At 39.3% G+C, this 26,820-nt stretch overlaps 1 protein-coding gene across 1 annotated transcript; it reads right to left on the bottom strand.

Moving 5' to 3' along the window:
* Positions 1 to 786: 786 nt before the first annotated feature.
* On the bottom strand, positions 787 to 26,702 carry LOC118426813 (ras-related protein Rap-2c-like). The gene is made up of 3 exons (XM_035836345.1): positions 26,558 to 26,702; positions 25,459 to 26,051; positions 787 to 2,117 (listed from the first exon to the last, which is right to left on the bottom strand). Exon 2 carries the CDS (start codon positions 26,023 to 26,025, stop codon positions 25,468 to 25,470), a length of 558 nt encoding a protein of 185 aa, XP_035692238.1. The 5' UTR covers positions 26,026 to 26,051; positions 26,558 to 26,702; the 3' UTR covers positions 787 to 2,117; positions 25,459 to 25,467.
* Between the last annotated feature and the right edge of the window lie 118 nt (positions 26,703 to 26,820).

Genomic DNA, 26,820 nt, shown 5'->3' with positions numbered 1-26,820 from the left:
CAATACTGTATAGATGGGTAACAATTACACATGAAGAGGAGAGGGTTGGGACCAGGGATGGTACAGATAAGGTGGCCCCCTGGGGATATATTAAACACCTCATTACCCAACCAGGAGGTCTCCTTTTCCAGGAGAGGTCAGACATAATGTGACTGGGCCCTGCAGACATGTCACAACACGTTTGGGGTTTTCTGACAGCACACATTCATTTTCTAGTCATTTCTTGACTGCATATAAAGGTTAGAAAATGTACTGAGGACATTTGAGCCTCATCTTTTTCGTGTGGTTAGTGGAAATAGTTAAATTCCTCTCAATAAATTTGACGTCATGTAACCTGTCTCAATAAAGTTTGGAAATAATTCCTATGATCTTGTGGACAATTTGAAGATTCAATTTCCTCTGTGTCTCCGAACTACAGTCAAATGTTGAGATGAATATTTTACGAAAATGCTACACATTATAATATGAAACCCTAGGAATATTGAACAGAGCTGGATACTGCCAAACCCCATGTAGACCCCTTCAATCTCGATCAAGATGCCCTTGCGCTGTGTCTGATCCATCATTAAGAGAACCCCTTTGCTCCCCCCATTACCGTACGATTACTTGCCCTCCCGCTTTTACTACCGCGTAAATCATGAACCTCCCTTGACTCCACATCCCACACCACCTGCCTGGCCAAAAAACATGCCAAATACTTCAAATTCGCATTTTGTAAGGTACAATTTTGTTCTTACCAATAAGGAGAATGGCATTTGTATACTAGGTCAACTTGGTAATGGGAGACAGCGATCTTACATAGCAAGGAAGGCCGGTAATAAATCTTGTTGGTGCTGATAACAGCAGAGGATGGAAGTCTTGGGCAGGAGGTCGCAAGTGTTCATACTTTTGTCGTAAATCACTCCAAATGTTGCACCACTTAGAAGACTAGACACTTGAAATTGCATCATACTTGAAACTGTGTACCACATGTATAGAGGGAACATGTAACATGCTTGAACATTACTCTACTGGGGAACATATATCCACCAATTTTGGGTGGCCTCTAGTCCACCCCCCTCCCCCCAGGTATGCACAGTTTAGATATACAGGACAGGAGTGCATTTTAGTACTGTAAATGCAGAAATGTTCGCGGTGGTTTTCTGTTTGTCGTTTTTGTTTTGGACACTTCACGTGAACTTAAAAACAATGCCAACATTTTTACCATGGCAGTAGTCAGTATGAGATTACAGTGCATGGTGCTACCGCGAACAGTCCTTTTTCCCGCTACCGCAAAATTAAAGCCCCGCGAACTTAAATGCATTTACAGTATACTGGGGAGTGGGGTGGGGGGCTGTGGTTGGAGATTTGTTTTGACATATTTTTTCAGGGTGGCGGAATTATTTAACAGTAGATGTTACACGTACATCTTTCTCTGTCATTATGTAGATTTTGAGGAAAATGAGTGTGTATCACTTCCTACGTGGTAGAGTACATGTACAGGTCATCCTGTAGACACATGAAAGGGTTGACTTCAGAAAAATTAAGGCCACTGCTCGGCATGTTGCTTTGCTGTGCTAAAAGGAAGACGTGGACTTGCCATCAAGTATTTCACCACAATTCATTATCTGTACAGTGTATCCTGACAACCCCTACATCTTCAAAGTGGACTCTTCCACTACTAACATTTCTGAGCAAATATCATACAAACTAATAGTCCAAAACATTTCAATAGGAAAGGGTTTTCTCAATTGTCATTGGCTGCACCCCTCTAGGAAAATAGTGTAGTCCACATTTTTTTGAAGAGTGTCCTTACATTAGGCCACTGAACTCTGTACAGAGGGGTGTTCAAGATGGCTGCAAATTTGAAAGACTGTGTTGCAGTCAATCCTGTACACAATACAAATTTGTCCCCTGGTTTTCTATAAACCGGGGACAACAATGTTGTCATTTAGTATAATACATTACAAGTACAAACTGCCTCGGACCAGATGTGGCCAGATTTAGCAGGAAGGTTTGCTATGTTGGGCTCTGGGTGGAATCTTCTGCATTGCATCATGGGAAGCAGCCACCTCCAAATGTCTCGTACACAAACAGGCGTAGAAAGATGTCTGTCCTCCGAGTCTCTCTGTACATATCTGAAACACAGAAAAACTACCGTTAGACAAAAAAATATCATGTTGCACGCCACGGATTTCTATTTTCTGAATAATCTGGTTTGTCTGTTTAGGTGTTTTTGCTCTATTTCATATTTTGCAATCCTTACTTTTTGTCTCCTAGCCCAGAAAGAAAAGCAGACAATAATACTCCCATTTCTCTTATGGCCAAGGTCGTTCCGCAGTTCATCTTACAAGGCTCCGTCTAAACTTCAGTCAGTTAAACTACCATCTATTTCAACACCATTGTATTGATTATCCTACATGTAAATGCGGCTATCATTGTGAAACAACCGAACATTATCTACTACACTGCACACTCTATACTAGCCAAAGAAATTCTTTGTTATCGGCTGTCTCAAATATTATAGTAGACCTAAAGCACCTCAACGACACTACTTTATGTACTTTACTGTTATCAGGATCAACATCTCTCTCACATCAACAGAACTGTAACATTTTTGATCTTGTCATTACCTATATCCATTGTACAGGCAGGTTCTCCTAATTGATTCAGCACCAACTTGTCTTGTTTAAATTTATTTTTCTGTTATCCATTTTGTACTTATGTATGTAATGTGGTTTACTATTCTTGTTTTAGCGTATGTTTCTTGAGTAGAAGGCTTAATATAAGCAATTTGTGCTTTCCGCCTCATACTCGCAAAATATATGTGAATAAATAAATAAAAGCAGACAAAATAGAAAGAAACAAAAATTACCCCAAACAAAGTAAAAAAATAGGCCAGAGCATAAGCTTTCTTCAACAACTATCTTCAGTAAGTATTGTCACCTTGGAGTACTGTAAGAGAAGTATGAAATCCTCACAAAATGTCGTAACATCAACCTTAATGACAGATGCTAGTTCAGTGAGATTGTGACTTTGGCATCATTTCCACTCTCCTATTCAAGTATTGATCATGTAATGTTCAATCTTTTCATACCCATCACAGTTTGTTACTATAAAATGTCTATCTTCCAACATTTTGATAATCTATTAATATTGTTACGTGAAGCTGTCCAGATTAAATAGTGACAGAATTACATCATAAAGACATAATGGGGGTATCATATTTCAGTAGGGTGCCTGTCGTCCTGACCTGTGTCTAAAGCTGTCAGAATTACAGCCGTAAAACTGTTCCCTGGGGACGTCAGTATGACATCTTCGTGATTATAGCAAGAACCTGTCAGATATACTTTTAACAGCGACAGTTTAATTCTGAACAAACAGTGTAGTTCTGGAAAACCTTAATAATTTCAAAATAGATTGACCAGATGAATTCATATTTGTAGGCATGATACATCAAAGGAGAATATGTAGATTGCAATTAGATGTGTACACAATCATAAGGTCTGCAGAATTATGGCTCAGGGTCCCAGAATTCTGGTAGAATTCTGGCTCAGGGATCCAGAATTCTGGCTTTGAGCCAAGTTTCCAGAATTCAGACAGAATCCCCAGAATTCTGCAGAATTGGCTTTCTTCAAGGAGACATCTAATTGCAACCAAGATATACATTATTCTTTGAAATATCATACCTACAAAGAATAATTCATCTGGTCAATCTATTTTGAAATTATTGAGGTTTTCTGGAATTAACCTGTTTGTCTGGAATTATCTGGGTTTTTTTTTCAAAAACATCCTACCATTGATACAAACAATACAGGTTTTCCTGTCGCAAACATGTAAATATTACCAACACCAGTTTTAAATGATATGCACAATTTTCATTATTCCGCGGTTCTAACCAAAGTGTCGACGATACAAAAATAACCCTGTCACCTTTCACAAAGAGTGATGGGAAATTAATGAGGAAACTATTTCCTCCTGTCGGAGGAATGATCAGGATTGCAATGAAAGTCGGATGCAAATTTCATTACATTCCATCATGGGGGTTTCCATGAGATATAGGAGGGAGCAGAAATCAGTACATCAATCATTGTGGAACTGTCAGGGGCTTAGTTCAGAAGGATCACTGCATAGGAGTTTTCTACAGGACATCAGGACATTGTTTGATCATAGTACATGATGTACCTCTTACACATATGTTTAAGGACAGCAATTTCACAATCTGTGAAAAAATGGCTAAAATAGCTACACTGCATGAACTTTAAAATGTTGTAATAACAGCTTTCCATATGAAAATCTCCTTTGTATTTTAAATCTGTATATGCTATTGTATGGTCTCTGTCCATTCACAGAGCAATAAAGGTATTCATCATTGAAAGCTTATAAGCATACATCAAGAAACTAACTGTTAATAATATTATGTACTATAATCCAGCATTGCATGTTGTAGGTTAATCTTTACTCTCAGAGCAAAGGTTAGGCTCTGGCATGTTTAAAAAGGGCATCTCTTTTTCCATTCTAGGCATTTTCTTGGCACAATCAACAAATATACAAGTTGAGAAAACTGACAAAATAATAATGCTGGCAACATGCTGTAACATTCAAAATGAGTCAGAGCCTAACCTCGCGTTGAAAAGTAGTATGTCCCATACCATTTTTCATGTCTTATTGTCTGAAGAAAAACCGTTCTGAGTGACTGTGTGGTGACCCAAAGAGTATAGTACAGAACTTATTAGAAGGCTGTCCAATGCAGTCTATGTATAATATGCTGGGCACTGGCCCAAATGGTGTGCGTGGTATGATTTACAAACTGGCTGCATGGCATATTGGATGGTGTGACAATGAAAACTAGCATCTGTTCCAGTAATATTCTCTCCACATACAATATTCACAGTGTATGGTTCAAGGTTGTAAAATGCCTGACAACATTGAAAAAGCTGTGATAACTTCGGAATTCCCAAAAAGGAACTAAAAGACTTGATCTTTGCTCATTGCTCTTTTAAAATGGTATTAGTCATTTTGGGCCGATACCTTGTGAAATAGCTACATGTTTAGCTAGCATGATGCTTCAAGTAGCCAATAGTAGAGTGATGCAGCATCACTACACTGTTCACGTTTTCAGCCCCAAATTTCACTACAAATCACTCCGTACCTCCGTTTCGTATCAGCCATACAGTGATTTACATAATTCACCAGAACTCCGGGAAGAAAAGTGACGTATCAGTCACTAATGGAAATCCGAATTAACCAACCGACCAACTAACCAACCAATCATCACAAACACTGGGTCAACCCTATTCTTCTCCATAAGTGTGTTTGGTTCTTTAATACAAACATTTGATGCCTACTCTTAGGCTTACACCTGCAGTCTACCATACACAGGAATTCCAGCTTGTCCCCATCAAAAAGAACTAATGCAACCCCTAACACCATGCCCAAGCAGGCTTCAAACCAGTCTATGGATTCACAAATCTTTCTCCACATTGCCTAGTAGCCGCGTCACTTACCCATTGCGCCATAGGGACTTCAAACTTATGACAAATGTCTATGGACATGTGTTGTACAAGGTAGTAAAACCTACCTACCAGTAATTGTACACACACATACACATCCAGCCTTGTCACAAACTTTTAGAGTAGGGGGCTAATATATGAAAGTAGCAGGCAAGGCGCGTAGTGGCTTGCGGCGAGCCACGAAGTGGCGAGCGGGGGGTAGGTACGGGAGGGGGGTGTCCCCCCATCCCGTATGGGGGGTCTGGGGGGCCTGGGGGCCCTGGGAAAATTTTTAAATTTAGACCCCTAAATATTGTTTGGGGGTGTATTTTGGCTAACTTTTATTGTTATCTTTAAACTTTGAATTGACAAAAAAATCCAGAATTTCAAAAAAATTTGGCATAGGTTCCCCGCTATGACCCCTAACTGGGGGCCAACTATCAGAAAACTGCCAGAGGTTTATCAAAACAAATTGCTGGGGGATTTTGTAACAGGGAGCACTGGACGTAAACTTTTAGTTTTCGAAATTCTACCCCAAAGTAGCCGGCTGGAAAAATGTAAGTAGGCGGCTAAAATCGCCGCCTGCCGCCTTGTTTTGACAAGGCTGATTATACCTCTACACTCCCTAACTCTTGGTTACGAATACACAAGTTGTACAGACTTGAATATGCGCACAAGTGTGAACGGACCCATACCTTCAGACTTATGACAAATGTCTATGGACACGTGTTGTGATGGCTGTTTCTTCGTATCCGAAGATCAATTGTAGGCAGACAAGGTTGCTTAGACAACCAGTCTGCCTGGCCTGCACGTGACTTTTTAAGGTGAAGGAGGGGTGTGCACTCCCTTCTCCACCCTCTCGTCTACTGGCGCACTTAGTCCTACAGGGACAGAACTGTTTGCCACGTAAGACGGCCCCAGCAGATGCAGGTTTATTATTTGGAGTTTCCGTCTCCTAGGAGGACTTCCGACCAAGGATGCAAGGGGTTCCTCCTACCCCTGACTCGTGTGTCATGGCGGGTGCGTCATGCCCGAACATGCCCCTATGGCCTGTCACCACCACAAAGGCCTGTCACTGCCACTGTTGTACACGTGTTGTACAAGGTAGTAAAACCTACCTACCAGTATGTACACACACCTACACATCTAATACCTCTATATATACTCCCTGACTTTTGGTCCTGCGCCAACTCTGCATGGTTCCCTTTACTTACTAATGGCCTGGATGGTAATTGAAAGGCTTGACTGATGGGCGGAAGTGGGAGACGCAGACACATTTGTAACCGAAACTGAGTTCAAGTTCGTTACATCTCTCATTAGCTTCACACAAGTTTGACCTTGAACACACACACTCCAGCTGCACACAAGTTTGAAATTGCCCCAAGTAAGAGAGATTCTGACTTAGTATCTTTTTCACTCTCCTATTCAAGTATTGATCACGTGATTCAAAATGTTTGTTACATCTCTCACTAGCTTCACACAAGTTTGACCTTGAAAACACACCCAAGCTTCACACACTTTTGACCTTGTATTAACACCCTGTTTGGTAGCTAATCTGTCCTAAACTAAGTAAATCACAATTTTTGTAACCAAAACTGAGTTCAGCTTTGTTACATCTCTCCCAGCATCACACAAGTTTGACCTTGTACCCCCCCCCCACACACACACACACATTTGACCTTGTGTGCATACCCTGTTTGGCAGCCTATCTGACCTCAACTAAGTACAGCACATTTGTAACCAAAACTAGTACTGAGTTCAGGTTTGGCACATCACCATACTACATCTTTCCTCAGGTTCACACAAATTTGACCTTGTACCCTCCGAGCTTCACACACGTTTGACCTTGTGAAAAACCCATTTGGCTGACGAGCTAATCTCTCCCCAGCCAAGTACTGAACAGCTGTGATCATTGTACCAAGCACTTTGAACAGTAAATCTTTACACACGGTATTAGGCTGTTCAATAGACAAGGTCCACTTGCCAATACCAACAAGGGAGGGCAAATCAACTGTACAACATTACAGTGATCGTCTACTTGAACAGAATTGAAAAGAAAAGGAGGTTGCTGCCTACAGTATTTAACTACTGCAAGAAATAGATTACTATAAAACTAGGTTGTCAAGATTTCAAGGAAAAAGCAGTCTCTGTAGAGTTTTTTTGTTGTTGCAATATTTTGAAAAATATTGGGTCAAGTTCAAATGTCGTAAAATTACAATCTTGTAGCCTAGAAAAATACAAGGAAGGATCTTAATTGTGAGAGAGACAGCTCACTCCTTATCAAATACAAAATTTTTATAACGTTAATTCTGCTGCTGAAGCAACATTTGTGGCTTATGATATATCCAACATTACTTATTAACATCTTTTTCCTAAGGCCAAGGCATACATATTATATTAGCAACCCCAAAAAACATATTCTTTTTTATCTATGCTGTCGAAACCTAATAATAAACCACAAATTAACAAAGACTTTTTCTTCACAAAGCATATCTATACGGTTACTGACAAATCAACCAATACTGATGATCATACATTCATGTAACCAGTTAAGTCATCTTGCCAAAGGTAATTAAAGAACACAGATTTACACCACTGTCTGTTGCACCAATCACACACCTAATGCAGCATGTATGGATCGCAGGGGCAGAAAACCAGCCACAGTCACCCATGAAATTGCCAATTCTTCATGAATGTCTTTACAATGATTCACTCTAATTAGAGACTTGATTGTCTACATAAGTCACTAATGGCAGGTGACGCAGCCGATACCTGTCATCCAACTGTCGGGCTAGCATCATCAAGGACACAACAAGGAAGTTCTTTGTTTCTCAAATAAAAATAGTAACATTTAGTACTGGTAGTAGTAGCAGTAGTATCCATTATTTGATTGTACTGCTGCTGGGATCCCTGACACAAGGGTAGGCAGCAGTTGACTAGTCTTCACACCGTGCTTCTCAAATGAAAATGAACACTTAAAGGGTTACACTAAGAGTAGGTCACCTTTATCCGTGGGGTTACCTATATCCGTTGATTTTAAAACCAGGGTATGTATTGGTATGAAGTCGACGGAAGGTAGCTTTAGAATGCAGTATGTTGAAAATATTCTACACTGAAACCACTTAGTCTCACTATCTGTCGACTTTATAAATCATATCCATAAATACCCTGATTTAAAAATGACGGACATACCCTGCGGATACAGGTGGATTAGCGTTACAATCTGCCTTTTTCAGTAACTCAGTAAAAAAGATTTTCAATGCCATTAGGAAATAGCTGAATGTCTACTCTACAAAAAGAAAACTGAAAAGAAAAGTTGCATATTTGCAGGCAGTCACTTGTAATATAGAATAAAGTAAAATGTCAGCAAAATCTAATTCCAAACCTTACTACCTCTCTTCAGAGCTTTACTTTATCTGAAATTCTATATAGCTAAATTCAACTTTTGAACATTCGAGTAATGCAACAAATTTAAAGGTTTTGCTGTTTGTTTGAACTTGTGCATAATAGTACTAGTATGCCGACTTTTGACTCTATATATACCTGATGACGAAGGGTCACAAGATAGCGTAGGCACGCGTCACGTTATTGTGAGTCATTCCGCATGATTACACAATAATGTCTCTATCATCAGGTGTAAGGGAACTGATATTAATCATAGCTGCCAATGCCATATTCATGTGTCATCTACAATTCACCTCAACACCCCATACACACTGTTGTCATCATAACTGTAATAAGTCATATGTGATAGGCTAATCTATAGCATACTGTTAAAGTATAACATTTTTTTTGGTGAAGTAGAAAGCATATGTTACTTGAAACATGTCTTTTTTTTTTAAAGAATTATAAATAATATTGCTAGCTGAGAAGTTAAAATGATTGGTTGGATTGAATCCTAAAATGTGACATAGTTAGCAAATTTTTATTTGTCTAAGCATTATTCAAGAATACAATATGTTCGGAAGGAAACCAGTACATGTAAGAGTACTTGCAAATTACATAGAGAAATTCAAGCCATTCAGAACTGTTATGATTTTGCCAACATAACCAAAATAAAACATTTATCGGCTCAAATTCAATGCTAAAAATTGTGACAGCAAATTGTATATAAAAACATATCTCCAAAAAGAAACCAATAATATTTTAAGTGTGCGTAGGAGGTATTGTAAATTACATTACGGTAGCTTCAAGCAATTCAGAATAGTACTAATAGTAGTAATACTGCCAACGTTGCCAAAATAAAACATTCACCAAACTTCCTGTTCCTGACATTTTATATCAACATGAGCCATTTGCCTAATAGGCTGTAAATGCCTTCTCATGTCCAATATTGTCTGGCTCTTACGTCCGTAATTACCTATGTTCTTGTAACGATCTTGCCATCTTTATTGTGACAAATATCTTTCCTGCATGCGGGAATTCAATAGAGGACCATGAATTCTGAGAATCACCGTAAAACAGTCAAGTTATGGCACGGTCTCAGCGCTGGATTTAGTGTAATTGTTGCTGACGTGGCCTTTTGGGCACTCATACTCTCAAAACAACTCTTATGGAAGAATCCCCAGTTGCAATGTCTGTTAGTCCATGGATAAGTTCATACACAATGCTCACAAGTTTGGGCTTAGGAAAAAAATGTTGTGTTTCCTGTTTCCCTACCTATCCTAGAAAGTCCTGCCGACTCTAGAGACTTTTTTGGGGTGGGCAGTGGAGTTACATAGCTCCCAGTTAGAATTTTTATTCAGCCTGCTTCCTATTGAAGTAAAAAACTGCATGTACTCTAATGAAGGGCAAATGTATCTATTATACACAAAATTCAAGTTTGACATTGAAAGACAAGTGTCCTCATGCATTTAAGTTTACTTCGCTACACTGTATTGTAATATGACACAATAGAGTTTTGGCCAGCCTGAAAAAAATTACAATAAAAAGGTTAATTTTTTCAGGACTGAAACAGGAAACAGAACATTATTTTTCTCAGCCATATTACTTGCGAGAGATCTACTATATCATATAGTAGATAACGAAATAATGACAACATTTGTTTAAAGAAGCTGCACCATAATTCGATACAACATGCAAGATTCTCTATATACTACAAGCCTAACTCTGACTGAGATAGCTTCCACTCAGCACTCATCATCAAACCAATCCCTCTCAAGCTTGGGCAATTTGCCGTTAATTTGGACAGAGATAATAAAGATATTATCTGTGGGTATCATCCCATCTCGCACGATCGTGCCATCGACCCCGCAGATTGTCCTATCGACTGGTGGCCCTTAATCCGATAGAAGTGGCATAATATACTGCTTTTGTTATACCTGGGCCGAGCGTGACAGATTTGGAGAGTTTTCCCTTATTGATCCACAGTTAATACAGTTTGACCCCGAGGAGGTTGCTACTGCTTACAGCTATAGAGAGTGGTGGTGGTGGTTTCTTCACTTGAATTAAGATTTTAGAATTTAGAAAAATCAAGACCATAACACACCCAGGTCAAAAGATACCAAAAATTGGAAAATTTGCTGCAGTACCAAGGTCACATACAAGGGGGCCCAAATTTTACAGTGACTCGCCCAAAAACCTACCCACATAACATTGTAATCCATCAAGAGATTCTTGAGTTATGCTGACTACAAAAACTCGGTAACACTTACTGTGACTTACACACATGTACATGTAGATAGACACACACAAGCAAAGACACACCAAAAACAATATCTCCATTTTGCATACTTCCGAAAATAATTTCATCAGGTTGGTAGAATATAGGATATAGGACTAAAAAAAGTCAGAAGCTCTGAGGAAGGTGTCTGATAGACATCAAAACGTAAGCAAAGTAAGTACATTCTGGTTGTTTTCTCCTATTAGTATGTCCTACAATAATACTGCTTGGAGCCTGAAAATCTTTATTTGGGACCTTAATAACTGCTGCCATACCAAAAATCCATGCAAATTCAAAAGAACATATACACAAGTACTAGTAACTCAACCAAACACAGTGCCCATGTTTTAGGTGACCCTGCTTCAAAGAGTTTGACAGACACCAAGACATTCTGTTACTATCCTATGGGAATACTCGTATATCTTCCAAGCTTTAAAAGCTTCTTCACATTTCTGAGAATGGGAGGAAATAATTGCACTTAATGAAGCCACAAACGTCGACCAGAATACATGCAGTGTGGGGGTATAATGTCATTAGGTGCCATAATGGGCAGGGATAAACTCAGCCCACCCCAAACTGTCATAAAATATTAGTGTCTAGAGGAAAGGAAAGGTTCAGGGAAAACAGCTAGCCAGACCCTTATTCATGGTATTGTAGATAGCAAAATCATACTTCAACAATTTGAGCTCTTTTAATGACCTACATCATTTTGCATACAGTAAAATTAGCCTTACTATAGTGTAATTATTTTGTCAAGATTTGAAAACTGTAATTATTTCAAGTGAACATGCAGGGGTATCCCCAGTCTTATACGTGTACTTGGGATTTGAATAGTAAAATACCAGTACAGTAGAAGCCAGTTAATTGCACAACAGATAACCACACACTTCTTCTGTTAACTGCACAGAATCCCAAAATGCTGTGATGGTGCAGTCCACCTTGATAACTTTATTTTGTTGCACCATTCGGATAATTGCACGAATACGCTGGCAAATCGGGTGTGCAATTATATTATTAAATGCTTCTACTGTATAGGACAAAGTTTGTACATGTACAAATTGTATACACATTTCCGCTGCCTAGTTAAAGTCCCTGATTTCCACAAAACCTGGAAAACCTAACAGGGCACGGCTGACCTACAACTGTACTCACTGGGTAATCGGGTACGCGACCCTTGTCATAAAAGGTCATTTTTAATTATGGGGACATAACTTACAACCAAAACGACACATTTGAAGTGATATCAACTGACCCTCCAATAGATATTTCGTCCTTTCGGAGACAACATATTTGCTCGTCGTTAGAAGCGCTGATATTGCTTCGCATGGAAGACACAGTGCTTACTGATGAATTAGTTATGAAGGGTGTGATCATTTTACGGAGCCTGTAGTGTGGGGAATTCCCATGCAAAATCCAACCACACCCAGAAAGGCTGCCAAGTCAGATGTAGCTGGGAAACTGACTATTAAAAACACATCGCCACAGAACTAGACATATTTCATAAAACTAGACCCATTTCATAAAAATCAAGATGCATAAAAACTTGTTTTCCTAGTAGAACTATCATAGAGTGGTGCAGGTAGAGATAATTCATAAAACTAAGTCTAACCATAAATGATATCTATTTCATAGCACTGTAGTATATTTATCGTTGTTTAAAAAAAAAGTCAATTTTGAATCCAGCACCACCAATATTACATTTTTATCATGACGTATAAAGTAGTTCACAATAAGTCAGTTAAAACTATTACCTCTCACTGCAAATATTGTTGTCGATGATATGATGTTAATATATACTCCATTTTTAGATGATATGTAAGTTGTCCTACACCATGTACATATAAATGTTCTTTTTCAATATGTATTGTTTATGTGTTTGTCAGCAGGGCTAGCCCTTTGTAATAGCCATAGGCTAGTTGGGCAGCCCTGGCTGTGTGTTTGTTGCAGCCAAACCAATAAATAAAAAAATAAAATAAAAAACTATTATAGCCATCACTAAGGCAATTTGTAATAAAAGGGTTGCGAGGCATTCTTGGCAGTAAGACGGAAGAAAGGTGGGTTTAAAGTTATAATTATACAGGCCTAAGTAGAGCATGTCCATCTCCGCAACACCTGGTAATTGTAACATGTAATGATGGACCTATACGTGCTTAAGATTACTCCATATACATATGCCTTTGTTACTATTGTCATCACTTACAAAAGTGACGTATCCAACACCTTTTAACAGATGGCAATTTCACAATGGCAGGTAAAGTGAAAATAAGGATCCTTAGGCCCCCATTCCACTTGACGGCGCTCTCACCGCGCTCTCACGGCGATGGCAAACTTGCCCCATCGCCGTGAGAGCGCCGCGATGGCAGAAAAAGCTGCTCTAGTGGAATCTCTCCTGCGACGCCAGCGCGCTCTCAGCGCGACGGAAAACTCACAGGACAGCAATTTTTATGGGCTGCCAGAGAACTTTAAAGATTACTCAACGAATTTCAGAGATAAAGAACGAGATTTCTTACCTTTTGTGTATTTTATTGTATTTCAAGTCATGCTTTTACGTCTTACGTAATTTTAAATTACAAAATCAAGGCTGTAAACAAATCCAATTTTGCTCACTGTAGAGTCGTTCAGCGTGAGTCTAAGATTATGTATACGCTTGACTTGCTGTTTTTTAAAATTAAATTTGCCATGTAACTTGTTCAAAATGAATATCATTATCATGCCAGGTTATTATCGTAAATTATAGAATAGTGAAACGATTTGATCTATTGAAAATAAGTCTTCTATAATCTCAATCTATAGGTTAAGAACATGAAAACTAAAATGTTATTCTGTTGACATTTAAGAATAAGACATAATAAACCTTTGTGTTCTTGATTATTCTATCTTAATCTAATTCATTGTACATTTTGAACAATTCTCCGAGTTCTTTCTCGTCAATTTGTTTTATATCTAATCTGGAGTAATCCTGTGACTCGAAACGCTGAATAAAAGCATTGTATGTGTAGTTGTCCAATTTGTTTTACCCATGATTTTAATTAGGAAGTGATTCATGACACAAAAGTATGATTTGACAACAAAATTCATCAAAATATACTACTTCTTCAAGAATAAAGACTGCATGAACTATAGTTGAGAGCGCAGCAAGAGCGCGGTAAGATCGCCGTCCTAGTGGAATGGGGCCTTTACTACTGTACTTTACATGTACAGGGCTTGAAATACCACCTGCATATGCAGGTTAGTGCAGGTAAAATTGGAGCTGTGCAGGTATTTCTGATGTCTACCTGCACCTAACCTGCACTGGTCCATGTACTGGGTTTTATACATAAATATCCTACGATGTAGGTGTATGTGGATTGTTCTCTTAGCTGCATTGACTGTTACCACCTATAAAAAAAGATTCCTGAACAGTTTTAGTATGATCCATACTTCCCAAATTCCGAGTGGTGCAGGTAAAATTTGTCTGGTGCAGGCAATTTACAATGTTACCTGCGCCAGTGCAGGTATGCAGAAAAAAGTATTTCGAGCCCTGTAAGCTGTTTCTGAATTTTGTTCTTGTTTGGCAACGGGGCCATAAGGTTTTCCACAAAGCCTTTAAAGAGACACATTTTATAGATGGAACAAGGAATGACAGTAACCCCAGAGGTACAGGTATGCATACCAGTAACAACTTGTGATGGATGGGACCTGATTTCATCATAGGCCCCAGGCAAGTAACATGTCTATTCAGGTCTTCTCAGTTCTAAGGGGAAGAAAAGCATATATCCTTGTCTTGGAGATAAGAGCTGAGAGAAATACGGTAGCAGATATTATCTTCTTGTGGGTGTTAATATGTGCATAGATGTATCTTGGACTACTCCACCAAATGCAGTAAGACTAAGAGTAATATTGACTAAAATCAGAGGAAGGAAAAGCATATATCCTTGTCTAAGAGATAAGAGCTGAGAGAAATACGGTAGCAGATATTACCTTCTTGTGGGTGTTAATATGTGCATATCTTGGACTGCTCTACAAAATGCAGAAGACATATGTATAGCAGTATTGGAAGAAAAACATATATTCTTGTCTTGGTGATAAGGTCTGATAGAAATACAGTAGCAGATATTATATCTTCTTCCACTTCCAGGCATTAATATGTTCATATCTTGGACTATTCCACAAAATGCAGTAGACATACATAATGTATATGGAAGTATGGACTCAAAAATCAAGGGAAGAAAAGCATACATCCTTGTCTTTGAGATAAAGGCAAAGAGAAACGCAGATATAAGCAGATATTATCTTGTTGTGGATGCTAAAATGTGCACGCAACTTTTTGGACCGCTCCACAAAAGTGAAACATATGGCAGCACTGACTCAAATATAAAATTCCTATATAATATAGATGCATGCATTTGCTTATTTAAGTTATATGTATCCATTGTGATTGAAATCTTTTCTGGTCGTGATTCCATTTCATAGTACCTTGCTGCCATCTTTCATTTCTTTCCGTCTTTTGAGATTACGACAAGATTGGTAGTCACACAGGCTTAAGCGCTATCTCTGAGTCTAAGAGCTGGGCCATCTCTTATTCAAGACTAGATAACAAGGTATTAACTCTGAAGAAAATGCTGATTACATGGTGTGACCCTCTAAGATGGTTATCTGTAAAACTGATGACTACAATGTCTTCCTGTTATATCTCCATTATTCTATGTCATTTCTGTGACTGCTAAAGGGCTGAAGACAATGCACACAGGCATTAACTCTTTAGACAATGCTGATGACATGGTGTACTTCTAAGATGAATATCTCTAAAAATCATGACTAAAACCCCTTCACATTATGTTTTGTTGTGTTATTTTATGTTCAGTACCTATGAAATTCTGAGATCGTTGGAATTGTACATGTAGACTAGTCAAACAAGCCAACCCTAGCAAAAGAGCCGAAGACAATGCACATGGGTATCAACTCTTTAGACAATGCTGATGACATGGTGTACTTCTAAGATGAATATCTCTAAAAATCACGACTAAAACCCCTTCACATTATGTTTTGTTGTGTTATTTTATGTTCAGTACCTATGAAATTCTGAGATCGTTGGAATTGTACATGTAGACTAGTCAAACAAGCCAACCCTAGCAAAAGAGCCGAAGACAATGCACATGGTTATTAACTCTGTAGACAATGCCGATGACATGGTATACTTCTAAGATGGATATCTCTAAATATTATGACTAAAATACCTTCAAATCATGTTTTGTAATGTTCAATACCTTCTTGCCATTTTTGTGACATTATGAGATTGCTTGGTAGTCATACAAACCTATTACACTAGTAAAAGAGCTGACGACAATGCACACAGGTATAAACTTATAGACAATGCTGGTTACATGGTGTATTTGTAAGATTGATATCTCTGAAAATTATTACCAAAACACCTTCACAAGTTTCGTTTTGTTCAGTACCTTCTAGCAATTACTCTGAAACTCTGAGATCGCTGGATAAATTATAGTCAAACAAACTAGCCTTAAAGTTAAACTGGCTTAAGTGCTAAAGACAAGACAAACAGGTAAAAAATGCTGATGATTCCACACCTGTTATCTCCGAGGACCAAAAGATGAAAACAGACGAACAGCCCAACATTTCTTACCTATTAAGACCTATCTTTACCCACTGACAAGTCCATCCCCAAGGTCATTACCACTCAAGATCTATCACAAGTAAGTAGCCTATTTCCTTAAAGGATGTGATTATAGTGCAAAGAAGAAGAACTCTCGGGAGATTGGCCTGGCCCTTTAATTGGAAGGTGGTTTCTTGGCTATTTAACAAGATAACATGTCATTCTGGGGTGTCCTGCTGGGTTTTAAAGAATGAGACTCTCAGGTTGGCTATGTAATTAAGTCCCCAGGTAAAACAGGTGTATATGGTGGGCTGCTACAGTCCGCTGGCTACGGTGAATACAGAAGTTTGCTGGTGTACAGTGATACCCAGAAAACAACTTTCTTCAACTGAATACTGTAAACGAGAAATGTTCACGGTGGTTTTATGTTCGCGCTTTTCTCGGTGACTACTTCACCGCGAACTTAAAACCTCCGTGAACATTTTTCGATGACATTAAATCCCCACAAACTTGAATGCATTTACAGTATGTTACTCTTTGCAGTAGGTTATCTTTTGGCATTGTCCCTTCTCTGGATAATGATGCTTTATGACTGTATAAAAGCTAAAAAAAAAGGGTTAATGAAAAAGCCTTGTATAGAGGATTATTAGTACTCTCCAAGCAGAGGTTTGGCATTGGCTTTTTTTGGACACGTTCTTTTTTTGGACAGGCTTTTTACTTTGTCCCCTTTTCTTCATTTTCTTCAATGTGTTGAAGTGAATGTGTTTATAAGGCATTCATGCTTGCATCTACCGGAAAGGGTTTTGCCGGCGGACATGACGAAAACTGAAAAGTGGACAAAATAGAAACCCAGACAAAAATGCCTAAAAACATGCCAAAACAGTTGGAGCCAAACCTCTTTTTTGAGAGTATGATATGAAGACAAAACAACATCAGGCTTTCTCTAAAAGACCAAAGTTGTTGAATTACTTGTTAATAGCATAGAAGATCTTATCGTTCAACATAACTGTATGTAAAGGCAGCAGACACAGGTGGCACCTGTTGTATAGTTCTCTGTCTGGAAACACTTCCGGTCATGATCTTTCCTCCCCTTAGGCAAAGTTGTGTTTCAACAACAAGGACTTTCCTCCCTTAACACTTTAAAAGTCACAACAATTCCTTTTAATCATTTGAGAATTGAAACGTCTTTCAATTTCGTGTTAAACAAAACTTTCTGGTTATAGAAGTGTCATCTGGACTTATATTCAGAAGATATTCTAATGATATGGAATACTAGAGTGAATAATTAGTTATCCTTGTCATCTAACCATTATGGTATCACTATCAACTGTCAAATTGACTATTACAGTACAACTGATATTTGGCACTGGCTCATTGCCATTAATGAGAGAAAGCTAACACAAAGAGGTAACGTTATAGACGAGAAGACCTTGTCAAACACAGGCCCTAGCGGTGTGCGATGTCCAATAGGAATCTCTTACACATTTGCAGAATGAAAACAATTTCTGGCGGTCCATAGCAAAGCCGTAATCGTCCGTCAGAACCCCATTTCTGTCCATCAAATGGCCCATGGCTGTTGATTGGTAAGGGGACCGTTCATTGCTAGTTGGGGGAGAATCACTATACAGGATGAGATGTGGGTCTTGTGCATCTACTCACCAAAAACTATTTCACAAATTTCAACTTTTATACAAATGTGTAATCTAGTATAATAAATAGACTTAGTAGTTGCTGTTTAAACCATTCAAGAAAGAAATTCTGAAGGAACTGGGTTTTGGAAAGAATCTGCGTTCAATTTAAATGGGTCATACTTATCATATAACGCAGTTTCTGGTTACGATTCAATTTCAACTGAGCATCTGGATAGGCTCAGTGTTTCCATGCAATGCATTTTTCAGCTGATATGATGATGGTGATATCTAAGACATACAGAAATGCCAAAGATATTAGAGACTAGTATCATTATATGGAATATCACACCTTGTGTATCAGACTCTAGTTTTAGCCCTCATGAGCTTTATGGCAAGGTGATATAATCGCAAAGCAGATATTTTAGTAGGAAGTAGAAAGGCAAGATCTTAACATTTTCAAGCTGTAAGCTCCGAGACACATAAGCCCAATGCTCTGAGGAACTGTGAGCTTGAGATAGATTATTGTCTTTTTACATCTGCTTGGAGATTGATTAGTGTAGATGCATTTAAATTTGCGGTGATTGAATTACACGGTTGTGGGAAAATTGGGAGTTTGCAGTAGCACCATATGGTATACTGTAGACACATACTGTAATGGAAAAAATGTAGTGGTTTTGAATTCGCGGTGAAACGTCCACCACAAAAAAACACGAACATAAAAACACTGCTAACATTTCTGTATTTACAGTAATATTGACTGGGAACAAGTCAGCTCAAAGAAACCTAACCAGTCTCCATTTTAACTGGCTCTGTTTACATCACTCCCCATCATAACAGAACAGACCACACAGATCTGACGCATATTTGTTGGATCAACACGATTGTTACTGGTACAAGTATCGTGTAAGAGACACAATGGGGAGCTCAAAGACCAAAAATTACTGTTGTCTTCAAAGACAGGCTTTACAACATGAATTTGCGGTGGTCTTTCTAGAACTAAAGGAATCAGTGTCAATATTGTCGTCCACTTTTTTTTTCGTACAGAAATATTGTACATGTATACTAGTACTAGGATACATAATAATAGACATTTCCATTTGTATCTAAAATCTGATACATGTATGTATTCAAATGTCTATTACAGTTTTCAATGTGCATTTTCTTTAATATTTCAAGGTGCTTTGAGATAAGAAATTGCAGCTAACATGCTAGTATATGTTTCTCTTCTTGTTTCTAGAAGAACAGCAAAAGCATATCTTCACAGCATTTGTATGCAGACGTTGCCACACCACTCACTCTCAATCAAGTCTTCCCAACACAATATCCTGGCATTTAGACGTTGCCGACATTCCTATATACAATATCTCCAAAGGACATATGTGCCATACTGCATACACATTAATACACACTCACCATTATATCAATGGGGGCAATCACGCGGAAAATCGCTCTTATTCTACAACTCCTTGGCGATTGTTTCGGTGATTTAGGTCGACGGAACTACGCCTCACGTTATAAGGTTACAGGTGAAATGGTACTAATCCATCTATTGGCATTTCTTTATTTTATGTCATATTTTATCCCTCATATTTTTCCCAATAGAAACAGTCTGGATAATATCTAGAGGTCAGCTGAATAAATTGTCCATTAGCGCTGACAACCAGTTAAGGTCAAACAAAACAAAGATGTGAATCACAGGGTGGGGAGGGGGGCGACATTTTTTTGGTAGCAAGCGTGACGTGATCTTGTTTCACGTTTGCAAATAGCTGAGCAGCAACTGCAACAACAAGGGGCTGGGTTTGACACACATCACACATGGCCGACAGGGGCTGGACAAACTCAGGACAGTTTGTCCTGCTGTCCAGCAAGACTGGACAGTCTACAGAATACGACAGCGCACACAAGCCTGGTATGGCCAATGTCATGTTGGTTTGTGGGCTAGGAGTGACGTCTTCACAAACAAGGGCAAGACAAGGGAAGAACGGAAGATGTTACAATTGGTAAAGTCAGCATTCGTGAAATCCCCAAAACAAAAGTGGACTTGCATACATGTTTGTACAGTGCCTACAACAGAAGTCAGCAGGGTAAGGGTTAACTAGAAAGGCTACATTTTCGACAAAAAAGCAGGACGTTTCTATTATATAACAATATAAAACTTAAAAGGGGAGAAAAAAAATCATCAGAAAAGAAATAAAAACGTGCAATGCCTTGTTTGCAGGATGAAAACGTTGTATTACTTGTAAGATATTTGTCTATATAAGATATCTGTCTTAAAAGGAAAGAAAGGGAGAAGAGAGACAAAAATGTTTTCTATCAGAAAAATGGTTAACCAAGAGAAAGAACCACATGGCCTGATCTTAAATCTGCCATTCTAAGCTTGTGAAAACACATTGTCATCAATTATTTTATTTACAGAAGTTCAGATTTTTTGGCTGGATGCAGTGAAATTTTTGTCCGTCCCAACAAGCAAATTTCTGTCCCAGGACGGACGGAGGGACAGGTCTTGGAGACAGCCATGATCAAGGACGTTATATCAGTCCTTGCCATGATGTACTGTTAAATATTGCTCCTCAATCTTTTATTGCGTTAAATCTACAACTGCACACATGAACAAGGAACTACATCATCATGGGCGTTGCCCTACAAAAACAATGTAACCATGTACTGTAAGTTCACAATCATTGGGTTGTTTTGAGAAATGTTATTACAACAAAAAGGCATGTTGTCCATGAAGCTCTCACTATTCAGTATTCCTATGGAAATGTAGCCAATTTATGTAATTGGGAAAACAATTTTCCTTGACAATAAACCAACATTATGATTGTAATATACACCCGGTATCTTTGTGACAAATTATGTGTGACAGAGTTGTAAATAGTGCTAACTGAATTATGATGGGGTAGAAATGTGTGCTTTAATACATACATATTATGCTGTATTCTATGCTTCTTTTATGCCAAAATTTATACTGTAGACACTGAAGTTAGTGTACTGAAGTGAAAGATAATAAAAAATGGCTACCCAAAGGTGGTCAGTCCTTCAACACTATTTTGTATTGTAGCAATGACAAACTAATAGTTACAAAGGTGATGACATGATAAAGAGATTTATAGATAACTTTATAAACTGTCAATTTTGTCTTTCACTAGACACACAAATAGATCGCTTCAGAAAAAATCTATACAGGAACGGCACACTTCCATCCCAATACAATCCATTTCCTTCAATAATTAAGACATTAGTTCGTCATTAGAGCCAAATCTGGCATCCCCTGAAAAATTGATCAGCTATAACAATAATTAATGTGTCAAGCTGCTGGGGACAGCCATGAAATTTTCAGAGCTGACTCTTGGCAAGGGTTCGCAGACTAACAAATGTTCTGCCCCGGAGAATGAATCGTCCGGCGTTAACGGTATTGACTTTGTTTCTAGACACATCGGTTACAGCGAGAAAACCTTTTAGGAAATGTTTAACAGCAACTGGCACGGATCTATAACTCATTTTACCAGAGGAATGTCTTTGTGATATACAGTTTGATACGTATATGTTTTTTTATGTATTATTGTATTACTTTGAAACTGGAACATTGTATATGCAAGTACTGTTTTATGGAATTAAAAAATCAGTGCCGCTGCTTGGGCTATCCATTGTATTGTCTTGTTACAATTCAATAAAAATTCCTTGGATCATTTCAACAATCCATGTAGTGTTGTACATGTTTAATTGTATCTCCTCTGCTCCAATGAGCACAAGTGCCCTTTTCTACGCATTTCCAGCCCCCAGAACAAGTCATTACTGATGGTACCCATCTGTTCAAGTAATAAAAGTCGCAGGGAAAGTTTAAAGGGTAAATATTTGAGAGGAGTGTTGTATTCTGTATGGGTTCTAGTGAGGCGATTTCTGTGTGTGTGTGTGTGCGGACCACATCTGGTTCTGTAGGGTGAAACAACACATTCTAGTACTGGTAGCACAGGTGGTAAGGTACTGGGGAAAAGGCTGAATCATTGAGTTTCTGCATCAGTAGTATGTGTGGGTGGGAGGGGGGTATTAAGGGTGATAGTACAAGCTTATTTCACAGATTGCATACCCTGAGTCATGATAAATGAACTGACTAGAAAGAAAACATTTTTGCAGTAATGTAGAATGTTTTTGCCAAGCTACTCGCACACCATATTGTGTCATCATCAAGTATTGTGTCTGACTCTGAAAAAAAACAACATCTTCTTGTTTTTTTGGACGAGGGTATTAACAATAATTATTTTATACCATTAGACTTTAGTATTTTGTGAAAAAAACACACACACTATAACTTGAGGCATATCAGCCTTACTACAATTCATTCATGACTAATGTGCTTCTTAAATGCTTTTCAAAGCATGATCATTTCAACTACAAATCACTACATCTCATCGTACACCCTGAAACCTACTTGTCTTAGTACCAAAAGCAAACAGCACCCAAATTCTACTTGTGTGAGAATGCTGAGAATATTTTCTATGAGTATGACTCAATCAAATTTGCAAAGATCTGTGACTGATGTGTGTGTGTCAGAAACTGTAATTGTGAAGGGAAGGATAATTTGATGACATTTGCATCCCATTGTGTCCATCAGCCATCACTCACTGTGTGTTGTCACTCCCTCTGGGCAAATGCTATCTTGTCATCTATGTCCACCCACTGTGACTTAAAACCCAGCTGAGCTAGTAGTCACTTATGTTCAGTACATCATGTACTGATTTCCAGATGTAAACATATTGTTTCTAAGAATCAAACTTAAGCTTTGCTGGACTAGAAGGTATCAGATCTAAAAAGGTAAGTCCCACTTGAAGTAGTCAAACCAGTAGTGTTTAACAATAACAGCTTCTGTTCAAAGGTACCCTGAAAGCCACTCTACTTTCATGTCCATCCTGAATTTTTATAATGATGATACTATTACTAGTAATGAATTGCAGTTTCTCTTCTTGTACGTTGTAGTTTAACTCAAGAAGGTGATCAAACAAAATCACACTTAAACAGAATAGCCTGATTAAATCTCGCTTATAGCAGCCCGCCCAACATCTGGGGGGGGGGGGGGGGGTGGGGGGCTAGAAGGGGAGGGACCAGTTACAGCCATGGACAGCAGAGTTTACCTTACACAGACTATAACTTCAAGTGCAGTCTGTCATGTGTGAGATGTCTCGGTCAGTTACAGAAATAACACAGAGGTCACAAAGGTCGCCGTTTATATCATCAGGAGCCAGACAGGGCTGCCAACATGACTGGTACACACATGGGACTTCTGCACAGTCAAGTCATAGTTTGCTAAATCTCAATCTGTACAAAACAAGTTAGTATTGACCAGGGTTGTAGCCAGCACCCATCCTTCTGTCCTTTGACGAAATTTTTCAGCTGGGGCCGAAATTTTTTTTGCCCATTCTGTCCTCTGTGACAGACAAAAATTGACAGGTAAAGTTATAAAAAGGCTGTCTCCCTTGTGTAATTTTTCAACAAAACAAATGCTATTGAATAACTTTGTCTACCAGCAAAATCTACACCTTAAAATGTAGGAAATAGTGCTTCAGGGGCTATTTCAAAATTTTTTGGGGACCATGCCCCCAGACCCCCTAGGAACGTTGCGCCTTGGGCACTCGAAAGGATTCAAAATCGAGGGGACGGAAAGTGATTTCAGGCTGGCAACAACCCTGGTATTGACCCTCCGAGAGTTGAACCAAGTTATCTCCGTTCTCTCCGAACCATAGAGTTCAAACGGTGACGTTAAAGGCAAAGGTCCCTCCTGTGCATTCTAAATGGCCAAGGCCAATTGAAATTGATGCTTTCATTGGCTGGCTAAGCCTCCGATACATCAAGGGCAAAGAGTTTATCTCCCAGTCAATACTACCACACTGGCTCGCTTCCAACTCTGCGAATTATTGGGCCAATCAACATTAGGTGGGAAGGACTTAATTCAGAAGTGTCACTTCGCACTTTGGTTTAATTAGCACAGTTGCTACCTTTAGCGAGGTTCAAAAGCTGACAGGAATGACATACCAACTGTCACACAATGTAAAATACACCAGACAATGAGTCTACAGTCTGATTTGATACTTCCTTTTGTTAGGAAGCACTCAGTAAGAATGCGTTTTTGTATTCGGTGAGTCACACTTACATACAGTTTACGTAGTTGGTCCTAATAGTGCTAGACTTAAGATAAAGTGACGGTATAATCATATTTGAGTGCCACATAATCATATCAAGTGGCTATTGACAATTATCAAACAACAGTGGAAACAGCAAACTGAACTAACGGGTTGAAGACATAAACGGTTGTCTGGGGCCTTGAAATCCTTGACAATGGCAAACTAAACTAATTGAGCGAAAACATCAACTGCTGTCAGGGGCCTTGAAATCTTGACAATGGCAAACAAAACTAATTGAGCGAAGACATCATCGGTTGTCTGGGGCCTTGAAATCCTTGACAACAGACTTGAAATTGTTTTGAAAACAGGACATGAAAAGGAGGATGCGACAACAATTGACGGACGACGGTTTGACACAAGTGTAAACAGGATGAGTAACAAAAGCTGCACTGTGTACCTGTTTACATGGTTCTGGTTTTGTTTTGACAGCAAGGTTTGGGTGGATATTCTTGGATATTGTCCTGAGTCTTTGTTTTGCTTGTATTGTCTTGTAATTTCAACAAGCCTGGCATATGTTGTTGGGGTCCCCATAGAAATCAGTGTTGAAGGGATGATCAATACATCTACTCAAACTCAATGACTGACTCTCTTAGTCTCTACAGTCTACTCACTAACGTTATTCTGTTTTCCGTCTGTTGTTCCCAGCCTTGCGAGGGCTAACGTACATCCAGGAAATAAAACACATTACCCTATCATGTATCCCTCAACAGGAAGTAATGTACTGGCATTACAATGTATAACTGTGGAGGTCAAAACAAACTGTGATGGGTGCTAAGGAAATGATCATAGTAAATTATCGCTCAAAACGTTCTGGAGATACAGTCCCAAGAATGTGGTACGCACACCCATATGCCCCGTAAATCTAAACCTCCATTTTCATGGAGGTAATAGCAATACACAAGCCTCTAGTTTAGTAGTTACCTACCTGTATTGGTTACACTATAACACATGTACAGCAGGCATCCTTCTGGTCTGGGAGTTGCACAAAGTTCATTTCTCGGACTACCTCCGCAAACACGTCGTCCACGTTGTGTTTACTTTTCGCCGACGTCTCCAGGAACGGTACGCCCCAACTCTGCGCCAGGGCCTTTCCCTCTGACGTAGGCACTTCTCTCTCGCTCTCCAGGTCGACTTTGTTCCCGACCAATACCAGCGGGACTTTCTCCGTCCCCTTCACTCTTATAATCTGATCTCTGATTGGCTTGATGTCTTGAAACGTTTGGTAGTTAGTAAGGCTGTACACCAATAAAAATCCTTGTCCGTTCTTGATATACAAGTCTCTCATGGACGCGAACTGTTCCGTCCCGGCCGTGTCTAAGATTTCTAAGACCGACGGCGCTCCGTCGACCTCGATCTCCTTCCTATAGAAGTCCTCGATGGTGGGGTCATACTTTTCCATGAACTGACCGGTCACAAACTGGACGGTCAGTGCACTCTTCCCCACCCCTCCGCTGCCGAGCACCACCACTTTATATTCCCGCATCTTAATCATGCAGTCTTCTTTTCACCTGTGTTCACCTGGGTGAGAAATGGACAAAAAAACAAAACAAAATCATCAGGTATTCATGAGGAAATAATTTGCATATCAGTAATGGGGACCATATCTGTTATTCTTTCTTTCATATTCATAATTCCGCGAACCATAACAGTGGATAAAGTTGTGTTTGACGTCAGAGTTTTGTTGTGGTATGATGAAACAATGAGTTCCCGCGGGAGTGATCCCACTCCGCCCGGCTGGCTGGCGCTAGGCGGTCCCCGGGCTCATGCCATCCGGATGTGACAGAGACAACCCAACCCAACACGCTCAAGTCTAGCGCCTGGCCGTGTTAGCACGAAACATCGAAACTCTCCCGTTTCTAATCGCTTAGTAAGAATTCGAAGGGCTGTTGAAGAAATATTATGTGTGAGCAAGCGGATCTTACTACTGTTTTGAAAATCTGGAATTATTGATTAGAACATGATAGACAGCAACATGCCCAAACTCTGGAAAGCGGAACCCCCCAAAAAGTAGGACCATCGCTTACCCGCGCCGTGGAACTTCGCAGGTCAACCGCCGAAAAACGCCGAAATAATCCTCGCTCTCATCGGCCTTGGGCAAAGGCTGGCTCCTGGTCGGCAAGGTGTGGTGCGTGGGTCGTCTTACGCGCGCATTTTTGTCGCAAACTTCAGAAATTCCTCCACAAATTTGCTCTTGACGGAAGCTTCACCCCCATATCGTGGGTGGGACAGCCGCGCTAGGGACTCTGGGAAATAGCCGACCTCTCAACTTTGACCTCTAAGTCAACGT

The sequence above is a fragment of the Branchiostoma floridae genome, chromosome 12 (assembly GCF_000003815.2).
Source record: "Branchiostoma floridae strain S238N-H82 chromosome 12, Bfl_VNyyK, whole genome shotgun sequence".
Taxonomy (NCBI): Eukaryota; Metazoa; Chordata; class Leptocardii; order Amphioxiformes; family Branchiostomatidae; genus Branchiostoma; species Branchiostoma floridae.
This window is presented reverse-complemented; position numbering and strand designations above follow the sequence as displayed.

Coding starts and splice junctions, on each gene's coding strand:
- LOC118426813 (XM_035836345.1), bottom strand. CDS start 26,025: ATGATTAAGATGCGGGAATATAAAGTGGTGGTGCTCGGCAGCGGAGGG.